Source organism: Ixodes scapularis, unplaced genomic scaffold, assembly GCF_016920785.2.
Source record: "Ixodes scapularis isolate PalLabHiFi unplaced genomic scaffold, ASM1692078v2 PGA_scaffold11__112_contigs__length_91849675, whole genome shotgun sequence".
Classification (NCBI taxonomy): domain Eukaryota; kingdom Metazoa; phylum Arthropoda; class Arachnida; order Ixodida; family Ixodidae; genus Ixodes; species Ixodes scapularis.
The window spans coordinates 25985727-26002381 of record NW_024609837.1 but is presented as its reverse complement, the minus strand read 5'-3'; the positions used below and the strand labels follow the sequence as shown (position 1 = coordinate 26002381).

Genomic DNA, 16655 nt, shown 5'->3' with positions numbered 1-16655 from the left:
TTCAGACACTTTGGCATCTGGTTCGACGATGCGTAATTTATTTCTGTTTTTTTTTTTTTTTTTTTTTTTTTTTGGGGGGGGGGGGGGGGCAGGCCAAGGCAGACACGCTTGGTTTCGATTTGTGGATCTGCCGCCGTGAACTGAACATTTACACGGATATGTGGTTACAAAAATATTGCTGCAACACACTTCTTTGCGTGTCAACAGCAACGACAGCACGTCACTACGCAGGAGCTACGTTGACCACAGCTGTTGCTTTGCGTCGTCGACGCGAACGTGACTAAACAAAAGGAAGCATAGCAGAACAGAGTGTCTTGACCCAACCCGCAAATCCGACTGCTCCACGCATCGAAATCAAGAAACCGCAACAAAACAAAAGCGAAACGTGCACGAGTGACATTTGCCTCAGCTTGTTGCGCGTGCGACCGAAAGTGGAAAATAAAGAAGAGCCTCGCTCCAAAGCCCGTGTCGTAGTCATTGCCAGGAAAAACCAAAGGCTGAAAAATCCAATCAAAAGAGAACCCAGGAAAAACTCGCGAGCGCCGAGCACTGCACGCGATGCTAACCTCTGCTGGCAACCAAGGACAGCGGACGCTGTCAGTGACGTCACAACTTACAAAGGCGCCCCAAACCAATCAGCGCCCGACAGCACAACTCGCCCGGCGACGCTCTGCGTTTAGCCACGTTGTTTTCCCAACTTTAAAGAAGCCGGCACTTGGCACTGCCTTTTTTTTCCGTCGTGAGGTTAGAGTCGCGGTTCGGTCAGCAGCCATGAGGTGGTTTCCCTTGCTAGCGGTTTTAATCCCCGCTGCGCTTGCCAGCGATGTCCTCGACTACTCGGCGGACTTCGACACGAAGATTCAGGACCACGACGCAGCACTAGTCGAATTCTTCGCTCCATGGTGAGTTGCGGAACTCGGGAACCCTTAGCTTAATTGGCTGACGTGACTATTGGACGCGATCCCCTAAAAGCGGAACTGAAAAGCCGGCTCGACGGTGTTCGCTTTTAACACGTCACTTCACCGCCTACGCTTTCATTTTGTTACAGGTGCGGACACTGCAAGAGGTTAGCGCCCGAGTACGAAAAAGCAGCTACCGAACTTAAAACCAACGACCCTCCAGTTCCATTGATAAAGGTGATATCATCTTCGTCCGCTAAGCCTGAGAATCGGACTTAAAAGAAAAATATGCCGGTTCTGACAGGTGGACTGTACCTCCGACGGTGGAAAAGATACGTGTTCAAAGCATGGAGTCAGCGGCTACCCCACCCTCAAGATCTTCAGAGGTGGAGAGTTTTCGGCGGATTACAATGGCCCAAGGGAAGCCGGTACGTGTGTATTCGCTTATCCTTGTTTGAAGATCCAAGTTCGCTTGGGCACTTAGGCCGGTAAAGAACTCACGAGGAAAGTTTTGAATGTGGTCACCGTATTGAGAGAGCTCTGCGTGGTTTGAAGTCTCTTTTCCAGATATCCAGTAGAACGTCGCTCAAGCTTTAAAGTCTTATTGAATTGCTTTCAAAGTCTCCTGAAATGTTCAAACGTGTTATAAAAACAAACAAACTTGTGTTTCTAACATTTTCTGTTGTCACAACAGGTGGCATCGTTAAATACATGAAGGCCCAGGTGGGACCAAGCTCGAAGGAACTTCTGTCTGTTGCTGAAGTCGAGAAGTATCTGTCGAAGGACGACGTTGTCATTTTTGGTGAGTGCTATATCAACTAACGAGCGCACGGTGTTCGCTACCATACCTTTTACAAGATCAGCTCTGAAGCCCAGACTTATCCCATCTAGACAAGGCTGATAGTGATACATCTAGATGTAGCGAAGTAGCAATGGAATCTACTGTTTTGGCGCCGCACAGGTTTCTTCGAGAGCAAGGATGCCAGCCTGCACGAAAACTTCCTCAAGGTTGCAGACAAGCAGCGGGAGGCCTGGACTTTCGGGCACTCGTTTGACAAGGATGTGCTCAAGAAGTATGGCTACAAAAAGTGAGTGATGTCCCGGCCTATCTAGAAGCTTTACATTTTTGTCCTGTAAAACATCCCTGAAAGTTTCTTTAAAGACTATTCCCAAGCCTTTCTCTTCATTTTCTCTTGTCTGCAGCCAAGTTGTGCTGTTCCGACCCAAGATTCTCAAGAACAAGTTTGAGGAGAGCTTTGCAGTTTACTCTGGCTCTGATGACAAGGCGGAACTGGAGACATTCATCAAGGAGAACTAGTAAGATTCACTCTCTCCTGATGCCTCTGCAGTTATTTAGCATTGATGCTTCAGTTTCTTCGTGCAATGCTGATAGATCTGGTGTTTTTGTAGCATAGGATCTCCACACTGATGCCTGAAAAAACTCTCTTCAGCTATGTTAATACCAGCAAGAAAACGGCAGTGAAAACAAAAACCCTCGTCTGTCCTTTTTTTTTTCCTGTTCTCTTGCATATTTTCTATTTCAGTGTGCCCGCTTTTTTACGTCATACTCAAGGTAGCCAACGAGAATAGCTTGACTAGCTAGTCAAGGTAGATTGTAGGCATAGTTGCATTGCTGATAACCTTGTCGAGTAGCAACCATCTGGAAGTCATAGTAGCCACTACGACTGGCTCACGGGCAGTAATAGGCCTCATTAGGTACAACAATTTTACAGCTGCAAATCATATCTGGGTAATACTGGTAAAGGTTAGACAGTAGAGATCTCGCAGGTTGGGTTCCTTCCTTCCCATAAAGTTTTGGGCAGGTGATATCTTTTCTGACTCTGTGTTTTCTGTCCTTCAGCCATGGCCTGGTGGGCCACAGGACTCAGGACAACTATAACATGTTCCAGGCTCCGCTCCTGGTTGCCTACTACGACGTAGACTACACCAAGAACGCCAAGGGTAGGTGTGCTCTACTAGGTCCCCACCATACTCCTTTCCTAGCTCGAGACTCTAACAGACCCTTGTTCTCGCAGGCACCAACTACTGGCGCAACCGCATCCTCAAGGTGGCCCAGAACTACAAGGGCAAGCTCAATTTTGCTGTGAGCAACAAGGACAGCTTTGCTGCCGAGATGGACGACTACGGCGTGACGGTCAAGGCCAACAAGCCTGCCATCGCCGTGCGAAACAGCGAGAACGAGAAGTTCCGCATGACCAACGACTTCAGCGTCGAGAACCTGGAGAAGTTCCTGGAGGAGTACCTTGCTGGCAAAGTGAAGGCCCACCTAAAGTCCGAGCCCGTGCCGGAGACCAACGACGGACCGGTCAAGGTCGCGGTGGCAGAGAACTTCAAGTCCCTGGTCACGGAGAGCACCAAGGACGTCCTCATCGAGTTCTATGCCCCCTGGTGTGGACACTGCAAGAAGTTGGCCCCTACCTACGAGGAAGTGGGCAAGACGGTGAGTTGTCTGGTCTGGGGGCATGCTTACAGGACACCCTTTCTGTGTGCAAGATGTTGTGGAAGTTCTGTCGTTGGACCTCCAGATGTGTGAGCTAAACGGGGACCCCCTGGAAGCCTAGGAGCAACGGTTCATGTTTCGCTTAGAGAATGGGCTTCTTTAGGCCTCCAGTTTATTGAGTCTAGTACCCTGAAGGGGCTCTCGTTTAAAAATGGCTGCTGCCACTCTGGGGCTTTTTGGGAGTTCCTTTTCAAGTCGAGATGTCCACGGCTTTACGGATAGGTGCATGCCCACGTCTCTTGAGCTTCTGCTTACGGCAGAAAAGATCTTGGGTGCAGACATGGTAGATTCTTAAGCATACAAGATGCTGATGTGTTCGAAATCTGCTCTCTATTCTGCGTGACACTTTGTGACAATTACGTTTTACTTTCCTTGCAGCTTGCTGACGAGGATGTCCTAGTTGTGAAGATGGATGCCACAGCCAATGATGTGCCGTCTGCCTTTGAGGTGTCTGGGTAAGTATTGTAGCTCCACTGATTTCCTGAATTACCTTGTATGCACCAGCCACAAACAAGATATGCTTGGGGGTAGGTCTACCTTTGGTAGTTAGGGTACTTTCGTTTGTTTACAAGTGCTTTGAGAACCATTGTTTTTTGTCTTGTTTTTAAATTAGTTCTGTGTTTTTTTGTTATATCCCGTCATCACATATATGTTTATGCCTAGCTCACTTTATCTTTTTAGCACAAAAATAAGTATGTGCAGACATGTGCCAGCAGATTAGTTGCCGAACCCTCGCAGTGCCGAGCCAGAGTTGGAAATTTCGGTGGCTCGTGAAAACCCTGCAGCTTTAGATAAAAATGGCTAGCAGAACCCGTATCAGTGGAGAGCACAAGTATGGGCCTGGTGAAGATTCTAGTAGCCATCATTTTGAGGGCCGAGATTTACCAGTACCCGTAACTATAGGACAGATGTTTCCTAGTCGGGGACTCTAGTAATAGCTCCGAGATGGGAGTACGGGCTACGTTGCTTTACCTTCCCTGGCCGTACCGAGGGGGAGAGGACTACGGTTTGAGAGAGTGGCATTTCCTTCCTAGTTTCCCCACCCTGTACTGGCTGCCCAAGAACGACAAGCAGAACCCGCGGCGGTACGAAGGAGGCCGGGAGCACGACGACTTCATCAAATGGATTGCCAAGCACGCCACGGACGAGCTCAAGGCCTACGACCGCTCCGGAGCCAAGAGGGCCAAGGAGGAGTTATGAGTGGTCTCTGCTTCACCTGTGGGGGACCAGTTGGGACAAGGACATTGTTCAATCACTTTCACCGGGGGTTCTGTTTTTCGCCATCTCTGTACAATAAACCAAGGGTGTTTTTGTAATCGCGACATCTCGGTGGCCTCCTTTTTAGGCATGGCCAGAGCCACTACGTCTGCTGCGTTTAGTGTCGGTAGTCTGTTTCGGGGGTTTGTTACAAGTGCTGCCATTTTGGTGCACAGCAGACATAATAGGTGATCGCTACAATTACAAAGACTTTCAGCGCTTGGGGTAGTGTCGGGAAGTTTGGGCAACATGGTTTCATTCGGTCTCATTCAGTTAACATTTCTAGATGACTATACAGTGAAAGCCATTCCAAACTGCTATAAAGTACTATACAGAATATATAAAATAAAATACAAAAGCTGTTACTGAGATTTGAATATTAAAACTGCTTTATTTTTGTAACACTTGCAAAACTAGGACAGAAAGCAGCAACAACATCCAGGTGAAATAACCACAGCCTGCTTTTGCGGTCTGCATGTCCAGCATAGACATTGGACCAGAAATCTTTTGCAAAACTGGTTTCCCAGATTTTGGATTCTTTCGGTTTGCAGCGATACCATACCATTCGAAACTGCAATCAAAAATTGCCTCCAAGACCACTGCAAGCGGCTCTTTTAAACCACCACACTAGAAACATGTGCAGCTCTGAATAGATTCCAGTAGTTAGCCACCTATGAGCTTTGCTAAAGAACCAGTATCCTCACTGTTGCTACAGGAACTTTCCATGCTGATCGCTACAACATCCTCAGTAGCCCAGCTCGCAATTTATGTGCAGCATTCCCGAAGCCGTAGGAGCCTTCGAGTTGTGGAAAGCACATGCTTCCCACAACTTAGCATGGATCTAAACTCAAATATAAATTATGCCCTTCAGTGGAAATCGGCCCAGCTGTAGCTGAATTATGGAAGTGGACCTCGCTGAACTAAGTAATTTCCAGCTGGATTCCTCTAACACCAGTTTCATAGTCCAGCTGCAGCTGAACCGATTTTCAATTAAAGGCCGACCTACAGGATAGTAATCTGCCAGGAATAAAACCAGTTCCCTGTTTCCTCTCCACTCCCTCATGCACTCTTTCTATAGAAGCGGGTCTCTGAGCTACTTCCCACAGAAAGGGGAAGGGCCTCCCATTTTCTTGAACGGAAAGGAGGAATTCAGGGAGACTTCCCTTCTCATCGGTCGGCCCTTGGGGTGCACGTCCCTCCCTTCGTCTATGTGGGGTCGCTCCAGAAACCACGCCAAGCAAACTCGTTTCAAAGTTTAAAAGCTGGCCTCCCACGAGAGGCGGCAACCCTGGAATTCGGAGACGGCGGCACACTACACAATGACGTCGTTGGACCACGTGATGGAACTGTACGTCGGGTACTGCTTCTTGAGGATCTCGGTAGCCTTGGCGTGGTCGGCCTTGCCGTATGTCTGCGAATTCCCGTACACCTTGAGCTCTTTGGTGTCCGGAAGGTGGATGATGTAGCCGCCCCCTACGCATTCACTCTCCAGGCCGGCTGCCTTCAGGGCGGCCTGTTCCTTGTCGTAGACCTGGAAAAAGCACGCTGCAGGTTTTCGTGCTGCCACACTTCAACCCACAACGGGTCTTCCCCCCCCCCCCCCAGATCTGTTGCAGAGGATCGGACAAAAGGCCGATTTACACTCTTGCGACTGCCAACGACCACGGCTCTAAAAGGGATTGTCCGGTACAATTTTGCGTGTTCAAAACACTGCTGAATTATACCCTCTTTGCCTTTAGGAGGAGTATCTTCAGCGCAATATTTGAATTTTTGATCCTGCTCCTCGCAGGTAATTCAATTTTAAACGGAGCCCAAATGCTTCGATTGCAACCGCAAAGCGCATGGCGTTTTCATCAGCAACAGCAGATGCTCCGACGTGCCATCGTGCAAAGAGAGCCACGACCGCTCTTGACTGCCGTCTGGGTAAGACGACCCCGTCCTGAGAAAAACAAGATTTACGGCATTGAGGGAAGCTCAGTTTTTAGACGATCTCTGTAATCTCCATCGACAGTGTTGATCAAAACTGGGAATCAGTCGATGCCTGCAACTCCGACGTTGCCACGCCTGATGCGACGAGCCATGCACACTTGCAAAAATTTGGCGTGCAGTTGCGTATTGATGTTCAAGATCGATTTAACAAGTATTAACTGTATTTCAGCTTATTCTATGTGACCAGTGCATAAACTTGTTAACTTCCGGATATCGTTAAAAAATCCCTCGCGATGGAAGAATACGCTGGTGTATTCTCTCGTCGGGTAGTTGTGGAACACCTGGCATTTCCGCACATTATGCTCCTTTTTTGTGCATCATTCTTTTTGGCTTCGAAAAACGTTTGACAACGTTATAGACGACTTTCTCCCGTAGATGGTGCATACATTCGTTCTCGTAAATATCGGAAAAAGTGGAGTGGAACAAATGTTTGTCAAAATCCTCCGACGGTTACACTTTGCTAGGGCCCGGCAAATGCCACAAAAACTGTTGCTCTAGTGATGCAGTTCCAGGGTCACCTCCTAGATGGCACCACCAGCATGTTCTCTTGTCGTAAGGGATCTCGAGAACTCTGTCCTACGTAGATGCGAGTGTGTGAACGAGCCTTTGTCACTAGGGCCCCGAGCACTCTGCATTTGTCAGCTGCTTTCTTTACGAGATTTGACATAACAAGTTTGAACGACTTTGCGGTTTAAAAATGTGAGAATGCGCAACATGATCCGGTACTTCGCGGTTTACAGTGCTGCCTCTTCCAGCTCTGAATCTGTAATAAAGGCCTTAATAAACACTTGTGATTCGTGCATGCATTTGCAAGGCACACAACTGGCGATATGTACAGGACAGCACAAAGATCTAGGTAACATCATCGAATGACTGCCAGTGACTGCATCAAATGCTGTAACAAAATAGATTGGTGTAGCGCTGAAACAACATTTGCGGGACATCGTCAATGTTTCAAAAGCATCTGCAGTCGGTGACAAGTTAAAAACCCAGTAGATTCTCTGCCTCGAGCTTGAGCTTTCTGTGTTTTTTAACACTTTGTGGCACATGCAGCCAAAGCTCAGGAGAAGGCAGAGAGTGTGTGCTGGAGGCAGAGCATCTACCGAGCTCTTTAACTTGTTGCATATATTTGGGCGTAAATAAAACGTTTAGTCTCTCTGTCTACCAACTATTGGCAGCACCAGTGGTCATATTCAGTGTGGTATCATACGCAGGATTACCTCGGTATGGTTGGCAGCCAGTACCGACCCTCGGACAATGTACTTATAGCTGTCCTCGTCTTCCTTCTCGTAAGCTTTGATGAGGACATAGCGACTCCGTCCAACCTCCAGGTTGACGTCTGCTATGTTGTTCAGAGCTGCCGTGACCGAGCACATGATGTGGCCGCCTGCCAATCCAATCTGTTTGAAAATAGTTGATGCAAATAAAATAAATGCCACCATTGCCAGGTAATACATCAGCATCAGAGATACAACCGGATATATAGGCAACATTACGCCAAGACGTATGGATCTCTTACACTTTCTGTATATGAGGCAATATTGCTAAGGATGTAATATGTAATCTCAATTCCTCTTTTCAATACAAAAAACATCAGCAACTTCATTGATGGTTTCTCTACAAAGAACAGTTTGCACAAGCATGTGCACCATAGCACATTGAAAAAGTGGCAAATGATGTGTTATGATCACCAGCGATGGGCTGCTGGACAGTGTGAATCGAAGCATCGTAGAAATCTTACCGCAACCTAAACAGTTATAAGGAGGCAAGAGACAATTGAATGTATTCCATGCAGATCTCAAGTAATGTACCATTCCAGAGCTCACTATAGTAACTTCTAAAAATATGCCACAAACAAGGCACACACAAGTTATTCACGGATCCTGGAGCGTAGGAGTGCATGGGTCAAGCACAAACATGACATTTTTTTTTTAGTTTGTCTTGTCCCTTTTTATTCAGCATAATTACAATGTCTCTACTCAAACAGCTTTAAAAGCACTTGTTGTTGGGCTAGATGGTGATGGATGTTTTGAACCACAGTTAATACAGTAGCGCCAAAAAGACAAACACAAGAGAAGACAAGCGCCTGTGTTTGTCTTCTTTCTTGTGTTTGTCTTTTCAGCGCTACAGCTTGCCTGGATACTTGCACGTTCTTAGTGTGCTAATCTTGGGTGCATAAAGACAGGAAGTTCTCACGTGATCACATGGCATTTCCAATGCTTCATATCGGCGCCCAATATTATTAGGTAAATAAATCCAATCTTCAGCTTGAAGCGTTAAATCTATGAAAACCTCAAGTCTAAGAACAGCCTCTATGTCTAAGATAACCATGCTGTAAAACAGTAGGCTCGTTTGATTCACCTGCACCTCATGCATCAGTGCAGAAAAGTGTAGGGCAGTGTACTTCTGGTTATTAAAGACAACCATAATACACTTTTCTCTACCAGTGCAGGAGATGCAGGTAAATCGAACGAGCCTATCGACTACAAACTGTAGGGACTTTCTGGCTTTGGGTTTCCCACAGGCGACAAATTGGCTTGTGTTTGCTTTCGTATCTGCATAGACAAATACATGGCTTGCACGCAATGTCGTTACATCTTGCTGGTGGTCATTTCAAGTCGTTCTTGCCAAGCAAAACGAATTCTATGGTGTGGATTGTACGCTGCAGAAGGTACGCAGTCAGCAGCAGTACCACCAGAATGGCTGCTGTTGCGACGACAGTGGCACTGCAATGACGTTACAAGCATTTGCGCATGCGTAACATTGCATCATAAACACGCGATAAGCGACGAAAGCTTGATTTATTTAAGTTACTAATATAACACAAGAAGCGAGGCTCATCTGGGCATAATCGTCTCAATAACCTTCGTTGGAGAAAGTGATAGAGTCATAGTTCGGGTAGAAGTTCTTGAGAATCTCGACCGTCTTGCTGTGGTCCGCCTGACCGTACCCTTGCGAATATCCGAACACCTTAATCTCTTTGCGGTCAGGATTGTGGATAATCCTCCCGCCGCCGAGGCACTCAAGTTCGAGTCCTTGGATGGCTTCGATTTTGGCGGATTCGCTGTCGAAGATGTCAGAGTGGTACGCTGCACCGGCCGAGCCGCGAACGATGAGCTTGGTTCGGCTGTCGTCGTTCTTGTCGTGAACTTTGATGAGAATGTACTTGAAACGCCCGTTGTCCAGCTTGACGGTCGGGATGCTTTCGAAGCTCGCTGCCGACATGGTTCCGCAAAGAAGTCGCCGATACGGAATGCGGAAAGGGAGATGCCAGCGAAGCCGGAACAGCCGAAACGAATTCCACAGGACCGGCAACGACCGAAAATGAACAAATTTGGCGAGTGGTGCTGATGACGCTGGCAACCGGGCTTGCCGATTCTGGAAGAGCTCCCCGACGGCGCGGCATTGATTCTTGGGTCCTAGCCGAATCCTAAGCAATGTGCCTACGCTTCGATAGCCAGCAACAGACATCATGGCGGCATGCTTCGAGTACTCCTGAGTCCTGGTAGGACTTTCCCACTGATTTCTCTCCTGCCAACAGAAAACTGTACTGCAGAAGCTGCAGAAGCTGGTAGAAGGGCAGAAGCGAAAGCGAAAGGTTTGGCTACAGTGGCTTGGCTACCGAACCGACCGAACGGCCAGAGTCGCTTGCGAATTCAAAGCAGTAACTCCGTAACTCTGTGAAGTTATAATTTAATTATTTTAAATGTAAATGTAGCATTAAGGTTTTTTTTTCTTCTTTTTTTTTTTTTGAAGGAAAGTTAATCAACATGAGCGCTTTCTATCTTGGAAACCTTTCAAAAGCGAAACTACAGTAAACAAAACATATAATTTACGCCTTCTCAGTAAGCAATACGATTTAATACAATTTTAGGGCGTTTCTTAAGATGGTTGCCTGTTAAGATGGTTGCATAACTAGCTGGTGTAGCGATCGTCAAATCACTGCCAGACAACAAGTTGACAGATCAGGCTTTCAAAGCGAAACCGAAACTGGAGACTGCGGCGCTCCGCTATGAACAAATGAAAATGAATCTAAGTCACGCGTGTAATGATCGCGATCACTGCTGAGCACGGCAAATTGCGTGTCATGTGTAAATAGAGGTTCTGAATGAGAACGCATATACAAGCTTACCTGAAGCTGCTTGGGAGTGATCTGGGTCTCCGACAAGAAGGGGGGGCGTACAACAATAGCCCCAACCGCCCCCCAAAATAGAGTTCTGGGTCTGGCAAGGACAAACCGTGGAGGACGCTGCGGCACTGAATCCCACCCAAAAAAACTCGAAACCACCGAGGAAACGAGCCTCTTACGAAAACGGAGAGAGGGGAAATACAATTGCAGTTGGCGCCGCAAACGTCGCCAACTCCGGGGAGCAGACGACGCGCACAGTTTTAGTTTTTCTGCCACGCTCAAATCTGTCAGAAGGACTGTCACTGAGACAACCAAAAAACCAAACCGATTCTGAACTTCCTTGTTTATTATGTTGTTGTTGTTTTCTTGAAACGTCGAAAGTGCAAGTACGGATTATGCACGAAGTTTGTCAAGAGGAGGGCTGTCCCTGACAGTCTACCAAATATGTCCAAACTGATTCCGAATTTTTTTTGTTTTGACTTAACGGAGGGAGGTTCTCAAGTCTGTCCGAAGGACTGCCACTGATAGACTACCAAACGACCAGACTCATTCTGAACTTACTTGTTCAGAACTCACTGCTTTTGTCTTAATAATAATAATAATAATAATAATAATCTTTATTTCCATTTAAAGAAATGGTGAAGCGAAAGGGAAAAAGCTTCAACAAGAAGCTTGACTGGCCCACAGCCCCATCGGCAGCTCGTGAAGAAACAGTTTTCGTGCAATAAGAAAAAAAAAATCATACAGAAAATTATACATTATAAAATGGCATAACAGAAACAAGACACAAAACACTTAAATACGTAAAAATGTATTACGCAACTCTTTAGGAGATATCGTTTCTGATTGTAACCTTGTCTGTACCAGACAAGGTTACAATAACTGAGGAGTGAGTAAAACAGTGCATGGTAAATAACTAATTTCACGCGAATTGGTAGAAATCGGCTGTGGCGATACGTTAAACCAACAACACGTGACAATTTGGAAACCAAATAATTTACATGGCTATCCCATGACATGTTTTCAGAAAAAAAGACACCTAGTGTTTTAAAATTTTCCACGATCTCTATTGGACTTGAACTAAATACTATAGGCCTTAGCATAAAAATTTGTTTATTTTTCGGACGAAAGAAAACAGCCTTTGTCTTTGCAGTGTTAATACTTAGTCCATTTTCCTTTGCCCACGCCGCCAACCTTGACAAAGTAAAATTAACAGCATCCGCAATTTCATCGCTATTTAAAGAGGAAATAAATATAATAGTGTCGTCTGCATAAATTACAAATTTAGCAACAGGGTCTATATTCACAATATCGTTGATATACAGGTTAAAAAGAAGGGGCCCTAAAATACTTCCCTGTGGAACCCCTGAACTAATACGCTTTCTATCGGACGAATGACCACTAATGTTAATATATTGGAAGCGGTGACTCAAGTATGAATTGAGGAGTGCTAACGGCAACCCTCGAATACCATAGTAATTAAGTTTGCAAAGCAGAATGTTATGATCCAAGTCCAAGGCTTTAGTGAAATCTACAAACACGCCAACAACCGTTTTTTTTTTCTTTTTTTTTTTTTTCTTTAAAATTTTGTAATATATATTCTTTTTGGGACAAGAGGGCTGATTCCGTGGAACGATTTTTTTTTTTTTTGAAACCAGACTGCGAAGATGAGAGTAAATTGTGTTTATTAGCAAACTGTACCAGACGGGACTGTATTACTTTTTCGAGGCCTTTAGAAAATAAGGGAAGAATTGAAATCGGTCGATAATTGCTGAAATTATTTTTATCTCCTTTCTTGTGAAGAACAGATACCTTCGCCACCTGCATCGCCGTAGGAAATACTCCAGACGAAAAACAAAGATTAAAAATGTAGGTTACGTACGGCACCATTATATCAATAACGAACTTTAGTGGGCGTATTTGAAGACCATCGCAATCGCAGCTAGAGCTGTTTTTTAATTGCATAAATGTAAAAAAATACCTCAGCATCTGTGACAGGTTGAAGAAACATGGAATGACTATTTCTGACTTCTATGTATCTGCGAGGATCAGTATTAACGTTTGTTGTAGATAAATTCGCAAAATATTCGCTGAATGCATTAGCTCAGGAAAGACCACTTAGATGCACACCGTCCCGGTTAATATTATCAACTGGTTGATGGCCTGAACCAAGATTTAACACTGAATTTAATTTTTTTCTAAACCAAGTCCGTACGACCATTTGTATTCCTAAACGCCTTATCTTGATACTCAGCTTTAGCTGTACGTAATAATTTTGTTAGTTGATTGCGATATATTTTAAAGGACCGTAGACTTTGCGGGTCTCTAGATTTAACGAATGATTGGTACATCGCGTTCTTTGTTTTAATTTTTTCAAGTAAATCAGGTGTTATCCGCGGTTTTCTGATTTTTTTACTTGCCTTAAACATTTTGTACGGAAAATGACGACTATAAATGCTTTTAAATAATTTTAGGAAATGCCCATAGAGCTCATCTACATCTTCTGAACCAAACATATCACACCAATTAGTATCTGCAATGTCTTGTCTGAAAGCATTCAACCTTCCGGTGGTTATATGTTGAAACGGGTACGATACGTTATTTCTATTTTGTTTAGGGTTCCTAGTTTTCAAACACATGAATATTGGAAGATGATCACTTAAATGGTAGCTTATAACTCCGGATTTTATATTTTCACTATCGGCATTACTAATAAATAGATCAATTAATGTTTCAGAGCTTACAGTAACTCTAGTTGGAATATTTATTATGTTCATACACCCATCGGTTTCTGTGATCATATTCATTTCCCTCTTTAATGCAGTATCTTTCAGCATGTCAGTATTAAAATCCCCACCACAAATTACGGTTTAACCATTATCATTGACAAAACGAAGGTATGTGTTGAAAAATTCCAGAAAAGTTCTCACTATTGCCATCTGGAGGCCGATAAAACACACTTATTATTACACATTTCGCGCGCACTGTTAATACTTCAAAGTCCCGTGTAATACACGAATAATCTGATAATAGTTCACAGTTAATTGTGTCTTTAATTAGTAGACATACTCCGCCACCTCGGCGAGTAGTACGATTTAAGGAAAAGCTAACGTATCCAGGAAGTTTCAAAACATCACTATCATTACGATACCACGTTTCTGATAACATTATAATGTTATCACGTCTTGAAACGGAGAAAGTGCGCGAGACCTCACAGCAGAAGACCGAGAATTTATTTACGGATTCTGAAGTCAGTGAGAGGGAATATGTCTGAAAAATTACCAAACGAAACCCATTCTGAACTTCCTCGTTCAAATCTCCCGTTCTTTGTTGTGAAACTGAGAATGTGCGACTCAGAATTGGAGACCGAGAATTGATCTACGGATTACGTGGTACAACTGTAAGATCGGTTTCGGCCCCAATCCCATTAGGTACGGCGGGCACCTTTACCCGTACCTGAATTCGTCATCTGGGAGACTGTAAGTGTTAATTCCTGCTCTTCAAAACAGCAAGCAAAAGAAGAAAAAAAGTAATGTGTTTAAAATAGTGTTTTAGGATAGCTTCTCAAACCAGGAGTGTTCACGTCCAGCATTAACAAAACGTGATATATGCGCCTCAAGCAGACGACCATATCAATGCGTTTCAGAGTCGAGTGGAAGCTCCGGTAGACTACGACACTGTCTTTCATTATGAATCAGTACCAACTGGTACCAACCTCTAACCTAGGGGTCTCCAATAAACCCCGGCCCGCGGGCCGGATGCGGCCCGCAGATGGCCGCGGTCTTTCCAATGACGCACAGCCCGCGGCCCGCTGCTACAAAAGCAAATAAACGCGCGTAAAAAAAAAAGGATGCCGTTGCAACGCGCATTAAAAGCGCAAACGAAGATATATCAGAAAGAATTAGAAAAACTGCAGCAAAACGCGAGCTCTCGCAGTACTATTTATTGTACATTGTCATCACCAGCATTTACCACTCGTACTTCCTTTCTTCATGTCTGCGCAACTATGACCAAATTCCTTTGCGTTCTCATGTATATAATGCTTAGTGTCTTGTGTCATAACGGTTGCATAAATTGTCGTCATGAAATCTACCATCCTCGTCAGTCTTCTGACTTGAGCGGCATAAGAAGCGTCTTGGGAACCCGTTGGTCACTAAGCATCGGTTTCGATTGGCCAACCTCCCTTTACGACATCACGTCGAGAACAAAAGAATACAGTGCTTGCATTTTAAAATATGCGGCTTTCCTAGAAATTTAATATACTGTAGGTGTTGTCTACGGACAGAATGCTGGAGCACGTTTATTCGGGCTCCCGGCGGGCCGGAGTTTGTGCACAGGACGTAGGCGGCCCATATGGAAAAAGTATAGTGGGCCGGTCATCCCGTTTCATCGGCTCCTTCAATGCCTTCGGCTTGTTAAATTATCCGAGAGGCGGGAGGGTCATAGGCTGCACTTTGGAGTGGCAGCCAAGCCGTTAGAAAGAGGCCGTACACCTACTCCTCGCTAGACAGGCCGTAACGGCCGCTAGAGGTCCGTGTTTCAACGGGAACTCACGCAAAGATGAAAGGTTGCGATGCAGGCCAGCGCAGACTTTATTTGTATGCGGTGCCGAGATGCACTACCAGCACTATACATACTTCGTCAACGGGGCGATCCAAACCGAAACCATATGCCAGTCCTCTCCATGGCCAACCAGGGGCCCCATAATACAAAGAGCGGAGTGTTGCATGCAGGGATTTTGCGTAGTCTATTTAAAAAAAGGCGCGCTTTGGAATTGATATCATCTGCCTGCAGCGCGTGCGCTATAGCGTCTACAAAGGAGTTAGCTATCAGTCAAGTAAAGTGAGTAAGCTATATAATGCATCTATAAACTAGATGCATGCCGGTATCATGGACAGAAACAAACGCTCCAGGACGGTTGATATTCTATTGGCATATTAATACAGGGGGCTGTCTGTGTCTTCTCATTACTGTGCGTCATTGATTACTGAGATTATTAACTTAGACGGAAACAGGACAAGGTAACCGATTCGACGTGTAGTGAATGCGTTGTCTGATCTGATCTACAATTACGCGTTCCTTCTGCAACAAAATATTGGCATACGTAGCATATGAAATGTCAGTCCCAATCAAAATATACCAATTTGTTAAGCATGGCAATTTATATCAGCAATACACAGGGAGGATTTCTTCCTGATTCAACACACCGCTGTCATTGCAATAAATCTCGAGAACGAAGGAATCATTTCCTACTCCACGCCAACAGAGTTTCAAAGCAAGATTATCATCTGCGCTTTAAATCGCGGAGTTTCAGTAGATCGTTCGGATAATTATCCCGATAAAGTTACAAATGCCTACGCAGAGGCGCCGGCGGACTATCAGGTGTTGTTTTATCGGAGATAACGGAACGATCTACTCAAACTTCCTTATATCGGGAGAACTTACCGATGACTCAACCGGGAAGTAGCTTCGACCGAGTGTGTCAAGCCTGGAAGTATCGCCGGTGGGGCTCGGCGGCTTCTTCAAGGTTGTTGCAGCAGTGAGCGCGGTTGCCTATTTTTAGGAAGCCAAACAGAGGAGGGTCCGGGGCTCGGACCCGCGAACATCGGAGGTCTCGCCAAACCAGCCGAAGCCGTCCAACTCCAGGAGCGACATCTGACGACACAGCCGCGCACCTGAAATTCCGATACGCCATTCAAGCGTGCCAACTTCACAAACTTAGCGCGCGCGTGCTTTGCATTCTCCTAATGGATTCAGGTGGCATTCCTTGTCGCGCTGCCCGAGCGCTCACAGCTGAACATCGGCAGTGTTTTAATTCTGGAACTTGAGGACATGTTTTTGTGTCCTAGCTGCACCCGAC

At 45.4% G+C, this 16655-nt stretch overlaps 3 protein-coding genes across 4 annotated transcripts; 1 reads left to right on the top strand and 2 right to left on the bottom strand.

Moving 5' to 3' along the window:
• Positions 1-524: 524 nt before the first annotated feature.
• On the top strand, positions 525-4742 carry LOC8024633 (protein disulfide-isomerase A3). Its single transcript, XM_002406398.5, has 10 exons — positions 525-902; positions 1049-1136; positions 1204-1327; positions 1594-1701; positions 1861-1987; positions 2103-2216; positions 2761-2861; positions 2936-3360; positions 3799-3875; positions 4455-4742. Exons 1-10 carry the CDS (start codon positions 559-561, stop codon positions 4618-4620), a joined length of 1674 nt encoding a protein of 557 aa, XP_002406442.4. The 5' UTR covers positions 525-558; the 3' UTR covers positions 4621-4742.
• A 301-nt stretch (positions 4743-5043) lies between these two features.
• Positions 5044-16470, bottom strand: LOC8024634 (sex-regulated protein janus-A). Of its 2 annotated transcripts, none has more exons than XM_040215908.2 (3): positions 16241-16470; positions 7887-8066; positions 5044-6208 (listed from the first exon to the last, which is right to left on the bottom strand). In XM_040215908.2, exons 2-3 carry the CDS (start codon positions 8040-8042, stop codon positions 5990-5992), a joined length of 375 nt encoding a protein of 124 aa, XP_040071842.1. In that variant the 5' UTR covers positions 8043-8066; positions 16241-16470; the 3' UTR covers positions 5044-5989. The 2 variants fall into 2 exon arrangements, with proteins under 2 accessions (XP_040071842.1, XP_042144789.1); XM_042288855.1 differs by lacking the exon at positions 16241-16470 and adding an exon at positions 14511-14527.
• On the bottom strand, positions 9449-10242 carry LOC8024635 (sex-regulated protein janus-A). Its single transcript, XM_002406400.5, has one exon. It carries the CDS (start codon positions 10138-10140, stop codon positions 9523-9525), a length of 618 nt encoding a protein of 205 aa, XP_002406444.5. The 5' UTR covers positions 10141-10242; the 3' UTR covers positions 9449-9522.
• Positions 16471-16655: the final 185 nt, after the last annotated feature.